The sequence below is a fragment of the Nycticebus coucang genome, chromosome 2 (genome assembly GCF_027406575.1).
Source record: "Nycticebus coucang isolate mNycCou1 chromosome 2, mNycCou1.pri, whole genome shotgun sequence".
Taxonomy (NCBI): Eukaryota; Metazoa; Chordata; class Mammalia; order Primates; family Lorisidae; genus Nycticebus; species Nycticebus coucang.
In genome coordinates, this window is record NC_069781.1 from 10,039,646 (window position 1) to 10,062,893 (window position 23,248).

Genomic DNA, 23,248 nt, shown 5'->3' on the forward strand with positions numbered 1-23,248 from the left:
CTGTTTGTTTTCTTCACAGTAGTTACCAAAGTCTGCAACCATTCTCTGTGTCTGCATTTGTTACTGACCGTTCTCCCTGCTAGTCCATAAGCCCACGGGGACAGGGACCTCAGCAGGCCTATTCACGCCTGCATCCAGGGCTCAGTCCGTCTGGCACTGAGAAATGACCCTAAGAATACAGGGTGAATAAATGGTTTGAGATATTATGTGAGAAGTGCTCCTGAGATAACACGGCTTTGGTAATGACAGGCAAGCTTATTCAGACCAACTCTCCCACTGAAAACACAAGGAGTACTAGAAAAATATTGATCATGTCCTTCAAAGCACTGGAGTGCTTACCAGATAGGAGGAATTACCAGCCCAAACTGAAAGGCAAGTGGGTCCCCACAGAGGTTTAAATAAGGCATGAAATAAGCCTTTTTAGGCCTGAGGACATTTGTCAATCCTGGCAAAACTGAATTTGAATCTGGGGACAAGCAGACAAAGAATCAAACCCAAAGATCCACTGAAGCAGTCAAGTCTCCCAGGACACCTCCCCAAGTTAAGCTAGGACCCCAAAGGGGAACACACTCAAGGGAAGAGTGAACCGCAAGGAAATACTCCATCAACAAAGTCTAAGGAGTCGCCACGGTTCAGGCAGAGCTGAGCAGGCAAGGGTCTCTGAGGTGCGCAGACCACAGCCTCCACCTAAATCTGCAGCTCTAGTCTGGTGATTTACAAGATCTCGAGCTGGGAATTTAGTTTAAAGGGGTGTGGCAAAAGCAAATGTGAAGTCCTCCCTACCAAAAGGCAACTTACCCAAAGCCTTATGTTGTCCTTCGCAAGTAATGTTCAAGAAAAACAAACAAGGCCGGGCGTGGTGGCTCACGCCTGTAGTCCCAGCGCTGTGGGAGGCCGAGGCGGGTGGATTGCCTGAGCGCAGAGGTTCAAAACCCATATGAGCAGCAGTGAGCCAGAGTAAGACCCCGTCTCTACCACCAACATCAAAAACAGCCAGCACCGCAGGAGAAAGAAGAAAATCAACAAAAAAAAGGAGTACTTCAAACAAACATGAACAAGCACACTGAAATTAAAAAGAAAAAAAAAAAAAAAGAAAAACAAACAGCACACAACCAGGCAACCGAGCGCACAAAGAAAGACATCACATCATGAGCTTATGCCAGGAGAAAAAAATTAACAGCTGCAAAAACTTCACATGCTGAAATTATTAGTCACAGACTATAAAACCATGATACCTCATGTTTAAAGGAATAAAAGACAATTCTGATATCATTTTAAGGTAATAATATAAAACTATAAAAAGTAAACTAGAGTGAATTATAAAAAGTGACCAATCTTGGATTAGGCAATGGTTTCTTAGACATGTGCTTTTGTACAATAATAAAAGGAAAAAATACACAAACCAGACATCATCAAATTTAAAAACTTTTGTGCTTCAAAGGACACAGTCAAGAAAGTAAAAAGGTAACCTACACAATGGGAGAGCATTTCTGCAAATCATATATCTGAGAAGGCTCTGGTATCTGGACTATGTAAAGAACTCTGACACGTCGATAATAAAACAAATAATCCAATAATTAAATTGATTTGCTATTTGTTCATGGGTTTGAAAAATTTCAAGCGGCTATAGTGAGTCTTCTGTGGTACTAATGGCTTTGACTGAGAACGTGCCAGTTTCTTTCCCTCTGTGTGTCAGGTGCCCATGAGGTTTTTATCAGGCTAGGAAGTAACACAGGCCAGAGCTTTTAACTGAAGACCATCAGTATAAACAGCCAAGGCACTCCAACTGAGCACTCTTGCTGGGTAGCTTTCATGGAAACAAAACCTAAACCAATATCTGATTCTTCATGTCATATTTCCAGATAAGTAATCTGAGACAGGACTATGTTTTGAACACAACAGGCTAAAGTGATTTGTCAAATCAATAACTCCACCAAATCCTCTCTAAGGTGTCGTGTGAACTGCTCAGGGCCACGCTACTGGTGAGCTTTAGAGCCATGATTTGAGCCTCAACAGTCTGACTCTAGATCCACTCATGATCATGACCCAGCACAGGTGATTTCCAGTTCCTGAATGGGTCCCAGAACCTGTCCTCTGGCATGTGGCAGGGCGAGGTGACACAGCCAGGTGAGCAGAGTTTGATGATCAAAGTGTACAGTGATCCTAGGACCACATGAAGGCTCTGTTTATGTCTTTCTTGGGAAGTGTGGATTTCCTCCAGACTCTGGGCCTAGCAGGGGCCAGAGTTGTGCTCATGTGGAGCTGGGGAAAGCCCAGTAGCTGCCAGTTTTTCAACCACTGGAGAAATAAGGGCTCAGTGCTTCTGTTCTTGTTGTGTTTTGTTTTTTTGAGACAGAGTCTTACTTTGTTGCCCTTGGTAGAGTGCCATAGCGTCATAGCTCACAGCAACCTCAAACGCTTGACCTCAAGCGATTCTCTTGCTTCTGTCTCCTGAGTAGCTGAGACTACAGGCGCCTGCCACAACAAGTAATAATAGGTCTCGTTCTTGCTCAGGCTGGTCTCGAACCTGTGAGCTCAGACAATCCACCTGTCTTGGCCTCCCAGAGTGCTAAGATTACACATGTGAGCTACCGTGCCTGGCCTAGTGCTTCTGTTCTTGACTTAGTTCTTGGGACATCCTTGGCTGCTAGAGCTTGTGGTGGTGAGGCTGTCTGGTACCAGGAGCCAGGCCATTTGGGGAGGGTTGTTTCTAAGCTTCAGAAGCAAAATCCCTCAGGAATTCCTTCTATGTGAGTCAGCTGACATCATTCTGGACAAAAAGTATGTGGGTACCTCTTCAGGGGTCCAGCCCACAGTGGCAATGGTACATACCAGGTGAATGGTTATGCTAAACTAAGGCCTCAGGTGAAAATGAGCAACAGCTTCTCAAATGCCATGAACTTTCAAATTAAATTCACAGCTCTCCACCAAGAATTTACCTTCAGAGGTGGTCAGGAGAACAATGTTGGTACTACAGCAGTAGTTACGGTAACAGCCAATATTACTATGGCAGCCAGCACCTAGTGAATGCTTGCTATGTGCCAGGCATAGTGCTAAGAGCTTTAGAAGCACAGCTCTCATGGCTCCTGCAATAATCCTAAAACCGTTTCTTTCTTTCTTCCTTTTTTTTATATTAAATCATAGCTGTGTACATTAATGCAATTATGGGGTACAATGTACTAGTTTTATATACAATTTGAAATATTTTCATCAAACTGGTTAACAAAGCTTTCACCACATTTTCTTAGTTATTGTGTTAAGATATTCATGGTCTACCCTTAGTAGATTTAACATGTACCCTTGTAAAATGCACTGTAGGTGTGGTCCCACCAATTACCCTCCCTCCACCCATCCTCCCCCCTCCCCTCCTTCTCCTTTTTCCCCTTCATCTTGGACTATAGTTGGGTTATAGCTTTCATTTGGAAGTGTGGGTGCTTATAAATTAGTTTCATAGTAGGGCTGAGTACATTGGATACTTTTTCTTCCATTCTTGAGATACTTTGCTAAGAATACGTTCCAGCTCAATCCATGTAAGAATGAAAGAGGTAAAGTCTCCATCTTTCTTTAAGGCTGCATAATATTCCATGGTGTACATATACATACCACAATTTATTAATCCATTCACGGGTTCATGGGCACTTGGGCTTCTTCCATGACTTAGCAATTATGAATTGGGCTGCAATAAACATTCTGGTGCAAATATCTTTGTTACAAAGTGATTTTTGGTCCCCTAGATGTATACCTAAAAGAGGAATTGTAGGATGGAATGGCAGGTCTATTTTTAGATCCTTAAGTGATCTCCAAACATCTTTCCAAAAGAAACGTATTAGTTTGCATTCCCACCAGCAGTGCAGAAGTGTTCCCTTTTCTCCACATCTATGCCAACATCTATAGTTTTGGGATTTTGTGATGTGGCTAATCTTACTGGAGTTAGATGATATCTCAAAGTGGTTTTGATTTGCATTTCTCTGATGATTAAGGATGATGAGCATTTTTTCATGTGTCTGTAGGCCGTGTGCCTGTCTTCTTCAGAGAAGTTTCTCTTGAGGTCCCTTGCCCACACTGAGATGGGATCACTTGTTCTTTTCTTGCTAATACAGTTGAGTTCTTTGTGGATTCTGGTTATTAAACCTCTGTCAGGGCTAAAACCGTTTCTAATTTACAGATGAAGAGATGGGGACTGAGGAAGGCTGGGTTACTTGCCCAGGATCACATAAATGGGAGGTAGGGGCGCTTGAGCTTGAACCCAGGCTTGTCTGCCTCCAAAGTTGGGAGTGCTAAAGCCCCCTGATGAGCTACTGAGCAAAGAGGTAGCAAAGAAATAAAAGGCTGAGGAGCTTCTACCACACTCTGAAGTTTTGGAGGGTAAATCCCAAAGATAAAACAGCCAGAGGCAGTTCTGAATAATGAGAAAAGCAAATCAAGTCCCTGTGGCCTGCAGCAAGAGAGCCCACAGAGAAGGCACGGGCCAAAGAGGGGTAGGTGGTATTGGCAACTTCCTGGTCTCTCTTTGGAACAAAGATGACACTTTGTACTTGCAATAATTATCTGCGTCTTCATCATGCACCCTGGCACTGGTTGGATGCCCATGCTGGCAAAGGAAGAGTTGGGATCCTGGGGGCCATCCATAAAGGGTACTAGATTGTCTTTCATCCCATCACAGGCAGAATACCTCCATGTGTCTACCTAGTTTTTTATTTTATTTTTTATTATTAAATCATAGTTGTGTACATTAATGTGATCATGTGGTACCATACACTGGTTTTATAGACCATTTGACACATTTTCGTCACACTGGTTAACATAGCCTTCCTGGCATTTTCTTAGTTATTGTGTTAAGACATTTATATTCTACATTTACTAAGTTTCACATGTCCCCTTGTCAGCTGCACCGCACCTGCAGTGTCTACCTAGTTTTAACACAGATCTTTTAAAGGGCATGTGTCGCCCTATTCTTCCAAGCCAGAATGCTGGCATTTCCCTTCCATCTGCTTTAAGCAAAGCTCTGAGAAGCTCCATTTACTCCTTCCAGGACTCTATCTGGATAAGCCTTTCATGGCAGTGAAGAACATGCTATATCACTGCTATATCACAAGCACTGTGATTCTGTGCCTGGTGACATTACAGGCACTGGGGAGGCTTCCTTACCTCATCTGAAGAGCCATTTTCCACTCTGAATCTCCCAGCCCTTTGGATGGCTCCATCAGCATCACTGGAAATAAGCTAGGGGAAAAAAATGTTCAGTTAGGTAGCAAGTCACCATTTGCAGTGCACCATCTGCCTGTACTCACCTTCCTGTAAGGAAGCCACATCTATGACACCGACTGGTGAGCCCTGCTCAGGATCTAACCGTCTTTTCAGAGCTCTGTCAGCCAAGTCCTCATACATTCGGCACCCCCTGTCCTTAGGAGCAGAAGAATGTGGAACATTCAACCCCAGAGAGTGGAAAACAAGGGCATCACGTCTAAATTTGAACATATTCCAATAGTATGAACATTAATGTGATGCTCCCTGGAAAAACAATCTTAATACATATCACATGTGGACAAGTGGCAGCTCACAGATGGCAAGACCAAAAGCCAAGTCTCAAGTTCAACTGCCTTCATGGGAAAGCCTAAAGAACAATTAGTGGCTGGCATGAACCCAAGGCTCTGCTACCATCAGAGAAAGCTCTTATGCTTCATTCAGTTTTAATCAGTTTCTAAAAGGCCAATTAGCCCCTTCCCAGGTAGACTATGTTTTAGCTCTGGCAAGGCAATGCTTATAAATAGTCCCCAAGGAGTTTGATGCTATAAAGAGGTGAGTGAAAAGATCAAGGCTTGTCATATCAGTCCTAAAATTATTGACTTAAGATTTAACTTATTTTCTCCTTCTAGATTTCTCAGTAGCAACTAGGGAAAAAAACGACACATCTTTTTTTAACTTTTTAAATCAACTTGCAATTTGCACCAAAGATCAGCCCACAATTTCCATCTCCCAGACTCTTCAGAACACACTTGCCCTAAGGGGCAGTTCTCACCTCTTTAACTCAGGACTGACCCACCAAAACAGAAACAGGATTTCTTAGGAAGATTGTTAATTCATATTTTCACTGGTGTTTAAAAGATACGAAAGTATGAATGGAATATTATGCAGCCTTAAAGAAAGATGGAGACTTTACCTCTTTTATGTTTACATGGATGGAGCTGGAACATATTCTTCTTAGTAAAGTATCTCAAGAATGGAAGAAAAAATATCCAATGTACTCAGCCCTACTATGAAACTAATTTATAGCTTTCACATGAAAGCTATAACCCAGTTATAACCTAAGAATAGGGGGAAGGGGGAAAGGAAAGGGAGGGAGGGGGAGGTGGGTGGAGGGAGGGTGATTGGTGGGATTACACCTGCGGTGCATCTTACAAGGGTATATGTGAAACTTAGTAAATGTAGAATGTAAATGTCGTAACACAATAACTAAGAAAATACCAGGAAGACTATGTTAACCAGTGTGATGAAAATGTGTCAAACGGTCTATAAAACCAGTGTATGGTGCCCCATGATCGCATTAATGTACACAACTATGATTTAATAATAATAATAAAAATATGTAAAAAAAAAAAGAAAGTATGAAAATTAATAGGAAAATTTCAGGGAAAAACGCCCACAAATTTTCTCAAGAAAATTGTTTGGGAAAGATTGATGTGTTTTTTTCCTTGAGAAATATAATAGCATCTTGTATTTATCAAGTGCTTCTACATGCTGTGTGCTCTTCTGCCCTTAACATGCATTATCTCATTTAATGCTCATAACAACAACACAAGGGAGGTACCATTACTAGTCTCCTTTATGAATGAGGAAACTGAGGCATGAAAGGTAAAACAACCAGCTAAAGTCATGTAGCTGGTAAATACAGGAAGAGCTGCTTGGGAACAAAGGCAGCCTGACCCTGGAAGCCCATCCTCATCTAGTCAACCCTACCTAGCCATCCTCCAGGGCTGTTCCATCACAAGACCCAGTTTTATACTTCATCTTTCTCCTGCAAAGTAATTTCTAAAAATAAATGCCTGGCTCAGCTCCCGTAGCTCAGTGAATAGGGCACCCACATACACCGAGGCTGGCATGTTCAAGCCCGGCCCAGGCCAACTAAACAACATTGACAACTACAACAACAACAACAAAATAGCCAGGTGTTGTGGTGGGTCCCTGTAGTCCCAGCTACTTGGGAGGCCGAGGCAAGAAAATCACTTAAGCCTAAGAGTTTGAGGTTGCTGTGAGCTGTGACACCATAGCACTCTACTGAGGGCAACATAAGGAGACTCTGTCACACACACAAAAAAATAAATAAATAAAATTAAAAAAAAAAATGCAAGGATGAACTATTGAGGCTGTGTGGGCATGAATTTTACCTTGCCCTAACAGAGGTCTGGCCTTTGCCCTTGGCTCTTGGTAGGTAGCTCTAAGCCCCAGGAACATCCTGCATGCGTGTCTGTTTGAGGGATGCTGAGCCTTGCTGGATAGCAATAATGTGATTTGCGATAGGGGCTTTGGATTGCATGGTATCAGCTCTCCCTCTGGCAGGGCTCTTGGTTAAGGTCAGCCATGGGGTCTGATGTCTACAGGGTCAAGGCCCACTAAAAACTTCAGCTCAGGTGAGCTTCTCTGGCTGGCAATACTTGGGGCGTATTGTCACACATCATTGCCAGGACCAGTGAACACTGTCACTCCATTGGGAATGGACAAATGGAAGCTCTACATCTGGAACCCTTTTGGACTCCACCTCATGCATCTCTTCCCTTGGTTTTATTTTATTTTTGACATAGGGTCTCGTTCTGTTGCCCGGACTGGAGTGTAATGGTATCACCATATCTCACTGCAACTTCAAACTTCTCAGCTCAAGTGATTCTCCTGCCTCAGACTTCCATGTAGCTTGGACTACAGGTATGTGCCACCATGCTTGGCTAATTTTTCTATTTTTTGTAGAGATGCTCTTGCTCTTGGCTAAGGCTGGTCTCCAACTCCTGATCTCAAGCAATCCTCCTGCCTCAGCTTCCCAGAGTGCTAGCATTACAGGAATGAGCTACCACAACTGGCTTTCTTTGATTGATTCTAATGCATATTCTTTTTCCATGATAAATCATAAGTGAGTTTAACAGATCGCAGTGAGTTCTGTGAGTCCTTCCAGCAAACTACCAAAACTGAGGTTCTTGGGGACCCTGGAACTTTGCAATGAAGTTGATTTTGAGGACTGTTCTCTAACTTGCTCTAAAGCACAAGAGCAAGATAAATTTAGGCCTCCTAAGGTCATTGACATTTTCACAGGGGAAGTGCAGGAGATTTAGTGCAAATGGCTTTTTGCTTGTGGATTTCCACTCACTGTTGAAAGAGGGGCTACAAAACAAAACAGGTTTTGAGTTGAGTGTTATTGGTATAGGCTGCCTAAAGGGCTTTGAGAGAAACATTCTGAGATCACATCTGGACTTAGCTAGGGAAGAACACTATAATCCATTAATAACGCCTGACAGAGGTATATACACAGTGGGGAAGGCACATCCACTCCAGTGTTTTATGCCAGGCATAGGCAATAATACCCTTTCCGTTTGTTGAGATTGGAACAAAAAGCATATTGCTTGCCTTGCTTTAAAAGTTCCAGAAGAGTCTCGGCGCCTGTAGCACAGTGGTTATGGCACCAGCCACATACACCGAGACTGGCGGGTTGGAACCTGGCCTGGCCTGCTAGACAACAATGACAACTGCAACAAAAAATAGCCAGGTGTTGTGGCAGACGTCTGTAGTCCCAGTTACTTGGGAGGCTGAGACAAGATAATCGCTTGAGCCCAGGAGTTTGAGGTTACTGTGAGCTGTAATGCCACGGCACTCTACCGAGGGAGACATAGTAAGACTCTGTCTCAAAAAAAAAAAAAAAAAAGTTCCAGAAGAAAGAAAGGACACGTCTAATATAATGGTAAGAAGGAATTTAGCTCCTCTGAACTCATGATCCTGAAATTGATAAAGACAGATCTCAGGCTAACACATCTGACTCCATCAACTGTACATCTTCCCATCACATGTGCATTCAAGTCACTGTCATCTCTCACCTGGGTGCCCATGACTACCTCCTGACCTGCCTGGTGCTGCTCCTCTCCAGCCCACTCCTCAGCCCGCAGCCTGGGTATCCCACAACCCCGCCTCTACCCCAGCACCTCCACTTCTTCCCCAGAGGGCACATGAAGGGTACTCCTTAGCTTGGTGGGCCTCTCCCACCTCCCTTAAGGAATCCTCCTCATGCTGCAGTGCCACTGATGTCCCCACTGCTCCCAGACACCTGCTCTGCCCCCTGCCTGGGATGATGATCCCATCCCATGGAAGTTCTTGGAGCCTCCCGTGGAGAGGGATTTACATTTCTCTCTGTGATACTCCCCTCGGCACTCCCTTTGTTCCCCATCAGCTCCATGAAGGCAGCAACCACACTTGTTTTGAAGCAGTACTGATGCTCATTAACTATTTATGAACAAGAAATATGTGAATAACCAAATTCCTATTGAAAATGACTAAAGGACTATAAAAAGAGGGGTAAAGCCTATGCCAGCCCTGGAAATCAGAAAAGGTTCATTACTCATGCAAGACATGTCAAAGAAACTCCATTAGCTTTGTCATGAAGGGAAGACCGAAGTGAAGGACAGGCCACATAACCTGAGTCACTACATGCCAGGGACAGTCAGCCTGAGTAGGAACTTCAACTATGTATATTCAAACTAACGCCTCTGAGCTTCTGCTGGAAGGGCCTGCCTGAGGCGGGCGGGGGGTAGGCAGGAGGTCCTACTTGTCACATGTGGGGCTGGCACACAGAGTGGTCACTTGGCGCCCCAACCCACAGCTAGCTCACACAGCTTGCTCACTAGAGCAGAGGGGCCATGCCGGCTGGGGTTTAATGAAGACTGCTCCACCAGCTGCTGTGAAAGGAGACCGTGACCCAGGGATGAGAAAACTAATGCTGTAGGGGAAAAAAATCCCTTTGACACAGTAGAGAAGCTGATTTCCAGGCAGCTGTCACTATTATCTGTTTTCTGTTACTCCTCATGAACCTCTGATCTGGATGATTAAACTACAGAAACTCTAAACTCTTCCCTTTGTTGGAAGGGAATGATGTGACCTCTATCAGAACCCATCTAAACATCCATACTGCACAGCCTAGACGCTCTCTCCTCAGTTCATCCTACATAGTACAGAGCTCTAGCTGCCACCAAAATCCACTTGTGCCATCTGCCCCAATAACAGAATTGTAACTGTACACAAGGTCAACACTCTCCCCCTGGAGGTGGCTATTTGACTTAACTCTCTCCACTTGCAGGGGGGCCAAGGTCTTGGTTGGCATTATGGAGAGGAGGGTGCCTCTCCCATGTGCTTTTTCCTTCTCTGCTAGTTAGAACTCCATGACCAGAAGACATTAGAAGCCCCTACTGAAGACAGTGGATTCATCTTGGGCCTGAATGTGTGGGGCAGAGTCACCACCCACTTAGTATACCTGGCTAAAGTCAGGGAGAAACTTGTTTTCACTGTGTCGTGACAGTCTAAGCCAACTAATCCACCCTATTAGGAAAAATAAAGAGAAAAATCACTGATCCTATGACAAATTCATAATTTAAAATGTGGAAACTGACCTGAAGTATCAGAGAAAATATTCTATGATTTACTACAAAAAGCACAGGAAATTTAGAAAATCTCCAATTATGGTAATACTTTGGGAGTGTACTGGATCTATGAAATGGAACAGTCTGTGCTCAACTTTCAGATGAAATGCATACATAATTCCTAGATTTTAAAATGCAGTTACCGCAGTGAGCCAGGAACTAGAAACTAAAAAGAAAATGACTCCAAAGAGAAAATTAGAATATCTGCTTGAGAGAAATAGAGGACAATGATTATCAAAAACATAGAGAACATATCTGGGAAAAAGTGTAAAAACTGGCCTAGGGTGTTAGGAAAGTGGTCACGCAGGAATAAGCAAATCAAATCCTAGACCAGTAACCCCCTCTAGCAAGATTTCCTGCTAGTGAAATAGACCCAAACTAGAGAACTCCCTTAGCAAAGGAAGATCAGCCTGAACAGTGTGGAAAGTAAGTAGAGAACAAGGCAGTCTGAAGCTAGCAAATAAGAGGGAGTTCGCAAGTTCTCCTCTTGACAAGGAGCACATTGTTATTCTTCTGGGAGAAGGGTCCAAAAAGAGACTTTTGCATGTGTGCTCTCTACCCAGGAGTTCAGTGATTAGTAAAATGTTTTTTAATCTGATCAATCCACATAGGCACTCCTGAAGGATAGAGTGAGGGGGAGAGATAAAATGAAGAAATGGATAAGGGGTAGCTTAGAACTCCTCCTAGAGGTCAACAGTGAGAACAGTGCAGACATCTTAATAAATATAAATGGGTTACATTCCCCTATCAAAAGAAAAAAGACTTGAGGATTGGGAGCATATTAATAAATGAAATTCAGGCTTGATATCCATAGCTCAGTGGTAAGGGCACTCGCCACATGCCCCAGGGCTAATGGGTTTGAACCTGGCCCAGGCCTGCTAAACAACAATGACAACTATAACAAAAAAATAGCTGGGTGTTGTGGCAGGTACCTGTAGTGCCAGCTATTTGGGAGGCTGAGGCAAGAGAATCACTTAAGTCCAAGAGTTTGAGGTTGCTGTGAGCTGTGATGCCACCGCACTCTACAGAGGGTGATGTAATGAGACTCTGTCTCAAAAAATAAATAAATAAAAATAAATAAATAAATAAAATGAAATCCAACTAGCTGCAAGAGACATATACTAAATATAACTTAAAAATAATAAAAAAGAAAGGCAAAATAATAAATATTCTTGGTAAGTTGGGATTAAAAGAAAATGGTTAGAGAACAATAAATCATAAAGTAGAACTTAGGAGAAAAAGTCATCAAATGAAAAAGTCACTTTACATGGATATAGAACGGCTCATCCTCAAAATATGATAACTATAAATATTTATATAATGAATAATAACATGCAATTAAAACTATTATAGGCTGGGTGTAGTGGCTCACCCCTGTAATCCTAGCACTTTGGGAGGCTGAAGCAGGAGGATCGCTTGAGCTCAGCAGTTTGAGAACAGCTTAGACTACTCAGCAAGACCCTATCTCCACAAAAAAATATAACATTAATTAGCCCGGCATGGTGGTACTTGTCTTTCATCCTAACTGTTCAGGAAGCTGAGGCAGAAGGATTGCTTGAGGCCAGGAGTTTGAGGTTGTAGTGAGCTATGATGATGCCACTGCAACCTTTTATAAAGGTTCAATGCCTGACCTCAAGTGACCTTCCTGTCTTATCCTCCCAAAGTGCTAGGATTACAGGTCCTCTCCTCTTCCCTCTCCTCTCCTCTCCTCTCCTCTCCTCTCCCCTCCCCTCCCCTCCCCTCCCCTCCCCTCTCCTCTCCTCTCCTCTCTTTCCTTTCCTCTCTCTCTCTCTCTCTTTCTTTCTCTCTCTCTCTCTCTCTCTCTCTCTCTTTCTTTCTTTCTTTTCCCTTCCTCCCTTCCTTCCTGCAATGCAACTAAAGAATTATTGTCAAAAGGATTTAAAAAGTTGAAAATTAAAAAGTACATATCTGAGCTGGCCACAGTGGCATGTGCTTATAGTCCAAGCTGCTTTTTGGAGGCTAAGGCAGGAGGATCTCTTGAGCCCAGGAGTTTGGGAGCTATAGTACGCTATGATTGCACCTATGGATAGCCACTGTACTCCAGCCTGGGCAATAGAGCAAGACGCTACATCTTAAAAAATACGTACATACACACACACACCCCTGAAAAAAACTCTTGGCTCAAATAGGAATAGTACAATTGGATACTATTTAGACACAAATAACAATGGGAAGAGTACACATCAAAACATGTAGTGTGACAGATCCTATATTTATAGAAAAATTCATATTTTAAATGCTTTTAAATGTTTTCTTATTAAAAAAGAAAGGATAAAGACATTGAACTAAACATTAACTTCTAGGAGATACAAAAATAACAATGAAATAAACCCAAGAAAAGCAGGGGGAAAGGAATCAACAAAAGACCAGAGCAGAAACTCCAGAATTAGAAAGATAGTAGAACTGATAAAAATATCCAAGCGGATCTCAGGCGAGTCTGATTTTAAGAAGTAAAGAACAAAGACAAATATAGTGATGATAAAGAAAATACAATTGGGCGGTGCCTGTGGCTCAGTCGGTAAGGCGCCAGCCCCATATACCGAGGGTGGCGGGTTCAAACCCGGCCCCGGCCAAACTGCAACCAAAAAATAGCTGGGCGTTGTGGCGGGCGCCTGTAGTCCCAGCTACTCGGGAGGCTGAGGCAAGAGAATCGCTTAAGCCCAGGAGTTGGAGGTTGCTGTGAGCTGTGTGAGGCCATGGCACTCTACTGAGGGCCATAAAGTGAGACTCTGTCTCTACAAAAAAAAAAAAAAAAAAAAATACAATCACCAAGAAGAGATTTTAAGGAGATTAAGAGTCTACTATCTGAAACTATGCAAATACCATCAAAATAATGAAATGGAGGGCGGCACCTGTGGCTCAGTGAGTAAGTAGGGCGCTGGCCCCATAAACCCAAGGGTGGCGGGTTCAAACCCAGCCCTGGCCAAACTGCAACAAAAAAATAGCTGGGTGCTGTGGTGGGCACCTGTAATCCCAGCTACTCAGGAGGCTAAGGCAAGAGAATTGCCTAAGCCCAAGAGCTAGAGGTTGCTGTGAGCTGTGACGCCACCGGCACTCTACCGAGGGCGACAAAATGAGACTGTCTCTTAAAAAAATATAATAAACAATGAAATGGAAAATTTTCTAGGAAAACATATATGATGTCTTAAGAAGAGAAAAAAAAAAAAACCTGATTATACCAATAACTAGTTGTCAAACTGAAAAAGTTGTCAGCCCACTGCCCCATGAAAGTGGCCTTGGCCCCGAGGGTCTCCTGAGGAAGGGAAGGGTCTGATCCTTCCCTGAGGGTCTCCTGAGGAAGGGAAGGGCCTGGTTCTTCACATGAGAGCTGCACAAGTGCAGGGTGAGTGCTCACTCCTGGGCCAGCAGGGCAGAGCTTCCTTGGAGAACTAGGAGATCTTTGGCATTTCTTTTGATGGAGACGTTCAGGGAAAGGGTGTTAACATATAATTGGTAGTGCTAAGAAGAGAGGATTTTTATTTTATTTTACTTTATTTGGTCTCACATCTCTGCTTTTGTCATATACCAAATAATCAGATCCTGAAGAGGACTGGGCCCAGGAGAGAGAAAAAGGGAAAAGCGAATTAAATGACTGTTCAGCTAGTATCTGCCAGGCCCTGTGGGTGATTCCTTTGGAGTTCTTATACAATCCTATCTCTGTTTAGCTTTAATTTAATTTAATTAATTTATTTCTTTATTTTTTTGAGATGGAGTCTCAGTTTGTCACTCTTGGTAGAGGGCTGTGGAGTCACAGCTCACAGCAACCTCAAACTCTTGGGTTCAAGCGATTTTCTTGCCACAACCTCCTAAGTAGCTGGGACTATAGGAGCCCACAATAATGCCTGGCTATTTTTAGAGATGAGGTCTTGCTCTTGTTCAGGATGGTCTGGTACTCCTGAGCTCAAGCAATTCTCCTGCCCTAGCCTCCCAGAGTGCTGGGATTATAGGCATGAGCCACCACACATAGCCTAGATTTAATTTTAAATTAATAAAAATAAAAAACATTCAGTTGCAGTAGTCACATTTCCAGTGCTCAATGGCTATATGTAGCTACTGAACTGGACAGCGTAGACATTAACATTTCCATAATTGCAGAAAGTTCTATTGGACAGGACTGTGACGTGTTGGACATTCATGAAACTGTAGGTGACCAATATCAAATCATTTTCCTATTCAGTTAGTTAAATACACTGAATAATATAAGTTCAAGTGATTAAACATCTCAAGTACAGGCCTACTCTTATCCCAGTGAAAGTGTAACTAATTCACTTAACAAGGAACAGTTTCAATGTATTAGATGTTGTATTTAGAAAAAAGTAATATCTAAACAATAATATTCATTTGTAGAATTAAAAAAATTATATTTTTAAATAAGAAGCTTAAAATGCTATTTATTAACGACTATAAATAAAAATATGATTAGTTTTAAATTGTAAGTAATTAAATGAGAATCTTTCTTAAATTAACATAAATACACAATTCTCAAAAACAAAAAGCTCTTTTTCCTCTACATAATTGCTCTGTTTCCATTCTAAATCCATGCCAGGCTTCTCTGTGATTTCTGTTTAGCACGCACTGGATATACTTAGCATTCAGGTAACATAATTCATGGAAACAATATTTTTACTTAGAAAAATAACTAAAAAATGTTGCATAAAGTACATCTTTAAAAATAATATTTTAGGCCATGCGCAGTGGCTCATGCCTATAATCCTGTAATTCTCCACTCTGAGTGGCCAAGACAGGAGAATTGCTTGAGGTCAGGAGTTTGAGACCAGCCTGAGCAAGAGAAAGACCCCATCACTACAAAAAAAAATTAGAAAATTTGGCTTGGTGGCACATGCCTGTAGTCCCCGTCACTCAGGAGGCTGAGGCGGAAGGATTGCTTGAGCCCAGGAGCTTAAGGTTGCTGTGAGCTATGATGCTACTATACTCTAGCTGGGTTGGCAGAGCAAGATTCTCAAAAATAAATAAATAAATAAATAAATAGCCACATGTGCTGGCACATGCCTGTAATTCCTGCTCCTTGGGAGCCTGAGGCAAGATGACCACTTAAGTCCAGGAGTTTGAGGCTATAGTGACCTAAAACTGTGTACTGCACTCCAGCCTGGGTGACAGAGACCCCCTGCCTCAAAACAAAAAGAGTGGTTCTAAGTGTGGGTTTTGACCAGGTTCAACTATCACTTTCACATTTACCTTTGTGACCTTGGGAAAATCACTTAATTTTTCCTCTCTAAATTTTCGTCTCCCTGTCTCTAAAAGGGGAACAATGATGGTACCCACTTACAGATTTGTGGAGAGGATCCAAAATGCACAACATGTAATGAGCCCAGAATGGTGCCCGGGTTTGGTGAGTGCTCAACACACGTAGTACTGTGATATATATTGGTACGATTAAACCACTTTAATACTGCATTTAAACTCCTGGAAGATCTGTTTAAACATTCATCCATCTGGCATTACTGAGTACCTATTTTTCAGGACCTATACTAACTGCTGGACTTATAAAGATAAATGCAACATGATCTCTGCTCTAAAGGACTGCAAATTCTAGTGAGCACAAGATACTCATACATAGAAACAGATAAATTCCAACACAACCTGGTTAAATCCATAACAACAGAAGCAAGGACAGGGTGCTGGGGGAGGGCAGAGGCTGGAGAGACTGACTGCTGGGGGAGCTGCGGAAGGTCACATTGCTGTAATGTAATTACTACTGGAAGATGTACAAGACCTCTGAGAAAGATTTCCAACATAAATAAGTGTGTTTTTTTTGTTTGTTTGTTTGTTTTAAACTGTGAATACTGGTCAAGAAAGCAGATATGGTCAGGCCTAGTGGCTGACTCCTGTAATCTTAGCACTCTGGGAGGCCAAGGCAGGAGGCTTCCTTGACCTCAGGAGTTCAAGACCAGCCTAAAAATGAGACTATCTCTCAAATATAGAAAAATTAGCTGGGCGTGGTGGTAGGTACCTGTAGTCTCAGCTACTGTGGAGGCTGAGGCAGGTGGATAGCTTGAGCCCAGGACTTTGAGGTTGCAGTGAGCTATGGTCGTGCCACTGCACTCTAGCCAGAGTGATAAAGAGAGATTCTCTCTCTAAAAAAAAGAAAAAAAAAAAAAGGAAGCAGACCCATTTGACCTGGTATATGCAAATCTGCAAATCACAGGCACAGGCACGGACACACAGGCGTGTACACACCCGCCTTAGAAAGTACTGTGCAGAAGGGAAGAAAGAAAGAAAGTTTAAATGGTCTACATCAGAAAGAGGGAGTGGGGAGGCACGCACACAGGTAGGGTGAGCCATCCCCTCCCTGCTGAGTGCGGCTCTGGGCCCTGTCCCTGGGGCTCCTTTGGTTCACTTCTGCTGCCTGCAGGGAGGAGCAAACAAGTAGGTGTGAGGACCCGAGGAAGTGTTCTCTTCCCACCACTCTTCGCCTCCTGCCTATGCTGCCCGTGCCCAGGAGACAGGGAGAGGATTTGGGAGGCCGAGCAGCTGGAGTGCAGCATGCCATTGTGCAAGTAAAAGCACTGGGTTAGATGAGCCTCTAGCCAGGAGGATAAATGTTGGCTGTTGGACCACTATGACCTTGGATCTGAGCTCAGACTTTTCTTATCAGCTCTTCAGCAAACTCAACACCCATCACTATGATTTGTCTCATGGCCTGAGCTCATGGCCTGCCTTTCCAAATCTAATGACCTTGCTGACTCCATGGCTGTGCCACCCAGTCCAAAGACTCCCCCAGCACCTCCCCTCTCCCCCCCACTGGCACCACTGCGGCACCACAGATCCCCAGCTGGAATGTATACCCAGCTCTTTTTGGTACATGTTCTGGCTGGGGTCTGTGGTTAGCCAGGTAATACTGCACTTACCAACCCACAGATCTTACACATTGCCGCTGACGACTCCTCGTGCCTCCAAGTCAAGTCACTTGGTCATCCTTGGCCAACTATCACTCTCTGTGTTCATACAAGAGTTTTCATTTGACACGGCCTGCAACAAACTCAGGCTACTTAACTTTGGCTAGATCCTCACAACCACTACCCATGCCTTTTCACTATTCCTCTGGCCTATTCCTTTTCACTTCCCATTATAGCTACCACCTTGTCAGTCACAAGTCACCTCTCTAGAAACACCTTCACCTTTCTACCTATATTGCTGAGAAATGTGAGGTGAGTGCCGTCATCTAACTCTCCATCTCAAAATACGTCTGTCTTGGTTTTCTTTTCTTTCTTTTTTTTTTTTTTTGTAGAGACAGAGTCTCACTTTATGGCCCTCGGTAGAGTGCCGTGGCATCACACAGCTCACAGCAACCTCCAACTCCTGGGCTTAAGCGATTCTCTTGCCTCAGCCTCCCGAGTAGCTGGGACTACAGGCGCCCGCCACAACGCCCGGCTATTTTTTGGTTTGCAGTTCAGCCGGGGCCGGGTTTGAACCCGCCACCCTCGGTATATGGGGCCGGCGCCTTACCGACTGAGCCACAGGCGCCGCCCTTGGTTTTCTTTTCTTTCTTTTTTTTTTTTTTTTTGAGACCGACCCTCAAGCTGTCGTCCTGGGTAGAGTGCCGTGGCATCACAGCTCACAGCAACCTCCAACTCATGGGCTTAAGCGATTCTCCTGCTTCCGCCTCCCAAGTAGCTGGGACTACAGGCACCTGCCACAATGCCCGGCTATTTTTTGGTTGTAGTTGTCATTGTTGTTTGGCAGGCCGGGGCTGGATTTGAACCCACCAGCTCTGGTGTATGTGGCTGGTATCTTAGTTGCTTGAGTTACAGGCACCAAGCCTGTCTTGGTTTTCTAATTAAAATAGCATCTGCTAGCTAATTCTCAACTTCCCAGTAAAATACCAGTGAAGATTCACCACAAAAGATGATAATTCATGAGTCTGAAGAGTGACTGACTGTCAGTGCTATGGCCCAAGTATCAGGTTATTGTCTACTTGGCCAGTGGAAAAGATAGGAGAAACATTTTTGGTGACTGGCTTTGTTTCCTGGAACAAGGCAAATCTGGGGTCACTGCAATGGGTTGAAGGACACTTTAATCTTCCCTCCACCATCTCATTTTGGCTAAGAGACACAGGTCTATCTGAAGAGTAACAATGAAACCTTGGGAATCAGCCTCAGACTGCATAGGTCCAGCATTTTGAGGAGGCCTCACCCATCCCAGCACCTCTTTTTCACTTCAAGAAAACACTGGCCAAGAAGAGAGATTCTACCTTTGAGAACACAGTCTTCACAAGCTAAACGTCATAGGTAGGGAGACAGGCAGGGAGGGTCCTGATAAGCAGAGCATGCTGGCGATACAGTTTTGCCAGCACGCCAAGTAGTAGTTGGGGCTTGGGGTGATTTACCCTCTTCATAATCTCCATCCTATTCTTTGGTCTAGACAGCTGGCATTTTCTCAAGCTTATATGAAGAGCTGAGCAAACATTACTTCAACATGCCTCTTCCAACCAAGTCTCTGTTAGACATAAATCCAGAGCCACTCAGACCAGCAAAAAGTTGAGCTCCGGAGAGCATCCAATCTCACTCAAGCAGAGCTTCACAGCACAAACACCAAATGGATGCTGGAAACTGATGAGGAGGTTTTTTTGTTGTTGTTGCTGTTGTCATTGTTGTTTTAGCTGGCCCAGGCCAGGTCTGAACCCATCAGCCTCAATATACCCTACCCACTGAGCTACACGCCCTGCCTGATGGGGGAGATTTGTACTATTACCAGCCATCCATCTGTTTAGCTCAGAGGAGCTACAGTCCCAAATGGACAATGACAGCTGAGTTATACATTCTGGATATTGAAAAACACGTGGTCTGAATAGCTCTTTGTTTTTGTTTGAATACTTTGTAAAAAGGGGGCCAACCCCCCTTTGTGCAACCCAAAATGATAGCTATGACAAATTGTTACCCATGATCCTGAAAACTAAGAAAAGAAGCATACTTCTAGCTCATCTTTATATGAAACCAAAATAAAGTTTTAGAATGGCCATTGCTGTCCTCAGGGAGATAGAAGGCATGATCTCTTGGCAATACTGTATAAACCTTGTGCAACAGAGTGAGATAAAAGAGGACCCAAAATGCAAATGTAGGATTAAATTCCTTAGTGGAGGAGGAAAACAAAATGTTAATTTTAGAAAACTAAAGCAGTAACATCTTCGCTTCAGATGCTAAACGTAGAATGAAAAGGAACAAAATAAAATGAAATGAAAGAGAAAGGAAAGACATTCATGGAGGACAGAGAAAAAAGTTTCAAGGGAAAAAAACAGCAATAATCAAAGATACAGCAGAAGAAAATATTCATTCTTGACTAAAGGTCTAGGTCTAAGCATCACAGAGACATAATGTTTTAGGCAAAATTAATAAAAAGTGAAATGTGTGGGAAAATTATGGGAAACATTTTTAAAAGTAAAGCAAAGAAAAAAGAATCCAAGGAAAACTCAGGCAAGAAAGGTTACCAAGAAAGGAAAAGAGTTGGAACTGCCTCAGACCTCTCCAGAACACTGAAAGGCAAAAGATAACTGCACTGGATTGACTAGTGTGCCCCACCCCCACCCTCAAAGTTCAGGTCCACCCGGAACTTCAGAACATGACCTTATTTGCAAATAGGGTCTTTGCAAATGTAATTTGTTAAGATTCAATTGGGCCTTTAATCCAATGACTGGTGTCTTTATGAGAGAAAGAGAGAGGGATATTCAGACACAGAGAGGCAAGGAAGAATGCCAGGCGATGACACAGGCAGAGACTGGAGGGGTACAGCCACAGGCCAAAGGACAGCAGGAATTGCTGGCAACCCCAGAACCCGGGAGAGGCAGGGAAGGATTCTCAGGGGGAAGATGGTCCTGCTACACCTTGATTTCAAACTTCTAGCCCCCAGAACTATAAGGGAATAAACTTCTGTTGTTTTCAGATCAAAATGTATGACATTTTAAGAGAAAAGGACTCGGAAATTTTAAAACCAGCCAAGTTGTTCTTATGGAAGCTATAAATCAAAGACATTCTCAAATATGTAAAGATTACATCATGTATCATCTAAAAAACTAACTTGAAACTCCAGATGCCTGCAACCATTGCTATTTACTTCATTGTGGAGGTCACAGCCAATGTAATTACAAATAAAGAAGAAAAAAGAGGTTTGGATATGAGAAGATAAAGTTGTTTGTGGAAGAATATCTGTATGTTTAAAACATTATGCTTTGGTTTTTTTTTTTTTTTAATATTATTTTTTTTTGCAGTTTTTGGCCAGGGCTGGGTCTGAACCTGCCACCTCCGGCATGTGGGGCCGGCGCCCTACCCCTTTGAGGCACAGGCACTGCCTAGGCTTTGTTTTTAAGTAAAGAAGCACAATAAAATATATAAACCTATTTTGTATATAAATTTAATCACTAAAGGGACACATACTGAATCTTAATAGAGATTATCTGTATCTGTAGGTGGTAGGATTACAGATGAATTTAATTTTCCTCTCTGTGCTTCTCAGTATATTTCAAATTTTGTATAGTATGTAGTATTCCTTTCATGATCATAAAAGTATATTAAAAAGCATATCAGCATGCTCACGTACGTGTATACACACACACAAAGGCTAATAAGTAATACAAAGAATTTAAGAGAAAAAGAAGAATGTGTCAGACACCAGACTTTTAGCAAAACTGATCTTGCAGCTCATCTGTGGACATCTGGCAGTGGGATAAGTGCTGCTGCGGGTACAGTAAGAACAGGACCATGATTCCTGCCTGCTAGGAAAGGCAAGAAACGCCTGCAAATAATCACCGTGTAAAACCTAACAGGTACCCTAGAGAAACTCAAAAAACTGTAGGGTTCTAAAGATTAAAAGATGACTTTCCCACAGGCAAATCAGGTAAGGCTGTGTGGAAGAATAGACTCGGCAGAGGCATACCTTAAGAGAACATTCTGGAAGGACAAGAAGGTATGAGGAAGTCCCAGAGGCAAGGCAACGGTGGGTAAAGACCTGGTTACTAGATCATGGGCTAAGTGAGCTCAGGGACGGGCTGGAGCAAGACCACAGAAAGCCCTGAGTGTCAAGCTAAGGACACCTACTTAATCCCATGAGGAAACGAGAGACGCCAGTTTGCTGTCCTTGTTAGTTTGTTTGAAAGCATAAGGATGATGTTGCCAGAGCTTTACGTGAGGGAAAGTCCTCTTTACAGTGGCAATCCCCAACCTTCCTGGCACCAGGGACTGGTTTCATGGAAGACATTTTTTCCGCAGACAGGGTGAGGTGGGGGGGATTAGATTCTCATAAGGAACGTGCAACCTAGATCCCTTGTATGCGCTCCTGTGAGAATCTAATGCCACCGCTGATGTGACAGGAGGCAGGGGTGACACAAGGGATAAGGAGTGGCTATAAATACAGATGAAGTTTCACTCACTCAGCCCCCACTCCCCTTCCGCCTAGTTCCTAACAGGCCATGGACTGGTACCAGGGAACACAGCCTACAGCATCGAAAAAAAAAAAAAAAAAAAATCAAAGCTCCCACACTCGAGTTAATTGCTCCTGAGGGTATAGACAAACCAGATATAACCTTATCAAGAATTTGTCAAATGGAATCTTTGAGAAGTCAGAGGGAGCAACAGAATGTGCTAGAAGCTCAGAGAAATAGGAAATGACACTAATGTCACGGGAAAAAAGGAGTAAGTACATAGAAGCAAACATTCCTATTGTTTCATTCGCATTTCTTCAAGGGACTACATAAACATTTTGTAAGGAATTAAAAGTCACTTTCAAAATGGAACTTTATAAAAAATGCATGCTGGCGGCGCCTGTGGCTCAGCGGGTAGGGCGCCGGTCCCATATGCCGGAGGTGGCGGGTTCAAACCCAGCCCCGGCCAAAAAAAAAAAAAAAAAAAAAAAAAAAAAATGCATGCTACTCAGCCCACTCCAGATACATCAAATCAGAATGCAAATTATAAATAAACTGCTTAAGTGATTTTGAAGCATAATAAAGCTGGAGGCGCATTGGAGCAGCCTCTAACCACTGCAAGATCATGGAATTTTCAAGTAAATACTGTGGCTAAAGTTGGGGGTGGGGGGTGCAGGGAAGCCAGTTGTGTGACCTTAGGTGATTTCACAAACCTCTCTGAATCTCAGTTACCTCATCTGTAAAATGGGGGTGCTAACAATATCAACACCTCATTAGGTAGTTGTGAAATTTAGTTTACAGATCTAAAGCATTCAAAAGGCTGTCTGGCACTCAAAAGGCGATGTGAACAAAGAGCAACCTGGCCCTGAAATCTATTCAGACTATATAACCAATAGGATTTGGTAAGAGACTGGGACATGGAGTATAGGTGATTTCCTGGCCTGGGAATTAGCAACCAGAAGGGAGGCAGTACCATTCTCTCAGAGGTAAGAGGGAAAACGAGGAGTTCGGTAGTAGGCAAGCTGTGGTTTAGCTACCTATGGGCCCTCCCCATGGGAAAGGCCAGTTGGCATTTGGGCACATGGGGCCATGAACAGAAACCTGGACTAATGCCGGGCATGGTGGCTCACTCCTGTAATCCTAGCACTCTTGGAGGCCAAGGTGGGAGGATTATTTGAGCTCAGGAGTT

General features: G+C 43.3%; 1 protein-coding gene across 14 annotated transcripts in view; it reads right to left on the reverse strand.

The window, feature by feature from the left end:
* Nucleotides 1-23,248, reverse strand: part of GARNL3 (GTPase activating Rap/RanGAP domain like 3) — a 158,797-nt gene that overhangs the window by 83,026 nt on the left and 52,523 nt on the right. For all 14 annotated transcript variants that reach the window (XM_053561886.1, XM_053561963.1, XM_053561877.1 and 11 more), the window contains one exon: nt 5,149-5,223. In XM_053561886.1, the coding sequence (XP_053417861.1) occupies nt 5,149-5,223 (75 nt within the window). The remainder of the gene's footprint in view (nt 1-5,148; nt 5,224-23,248) is intronic.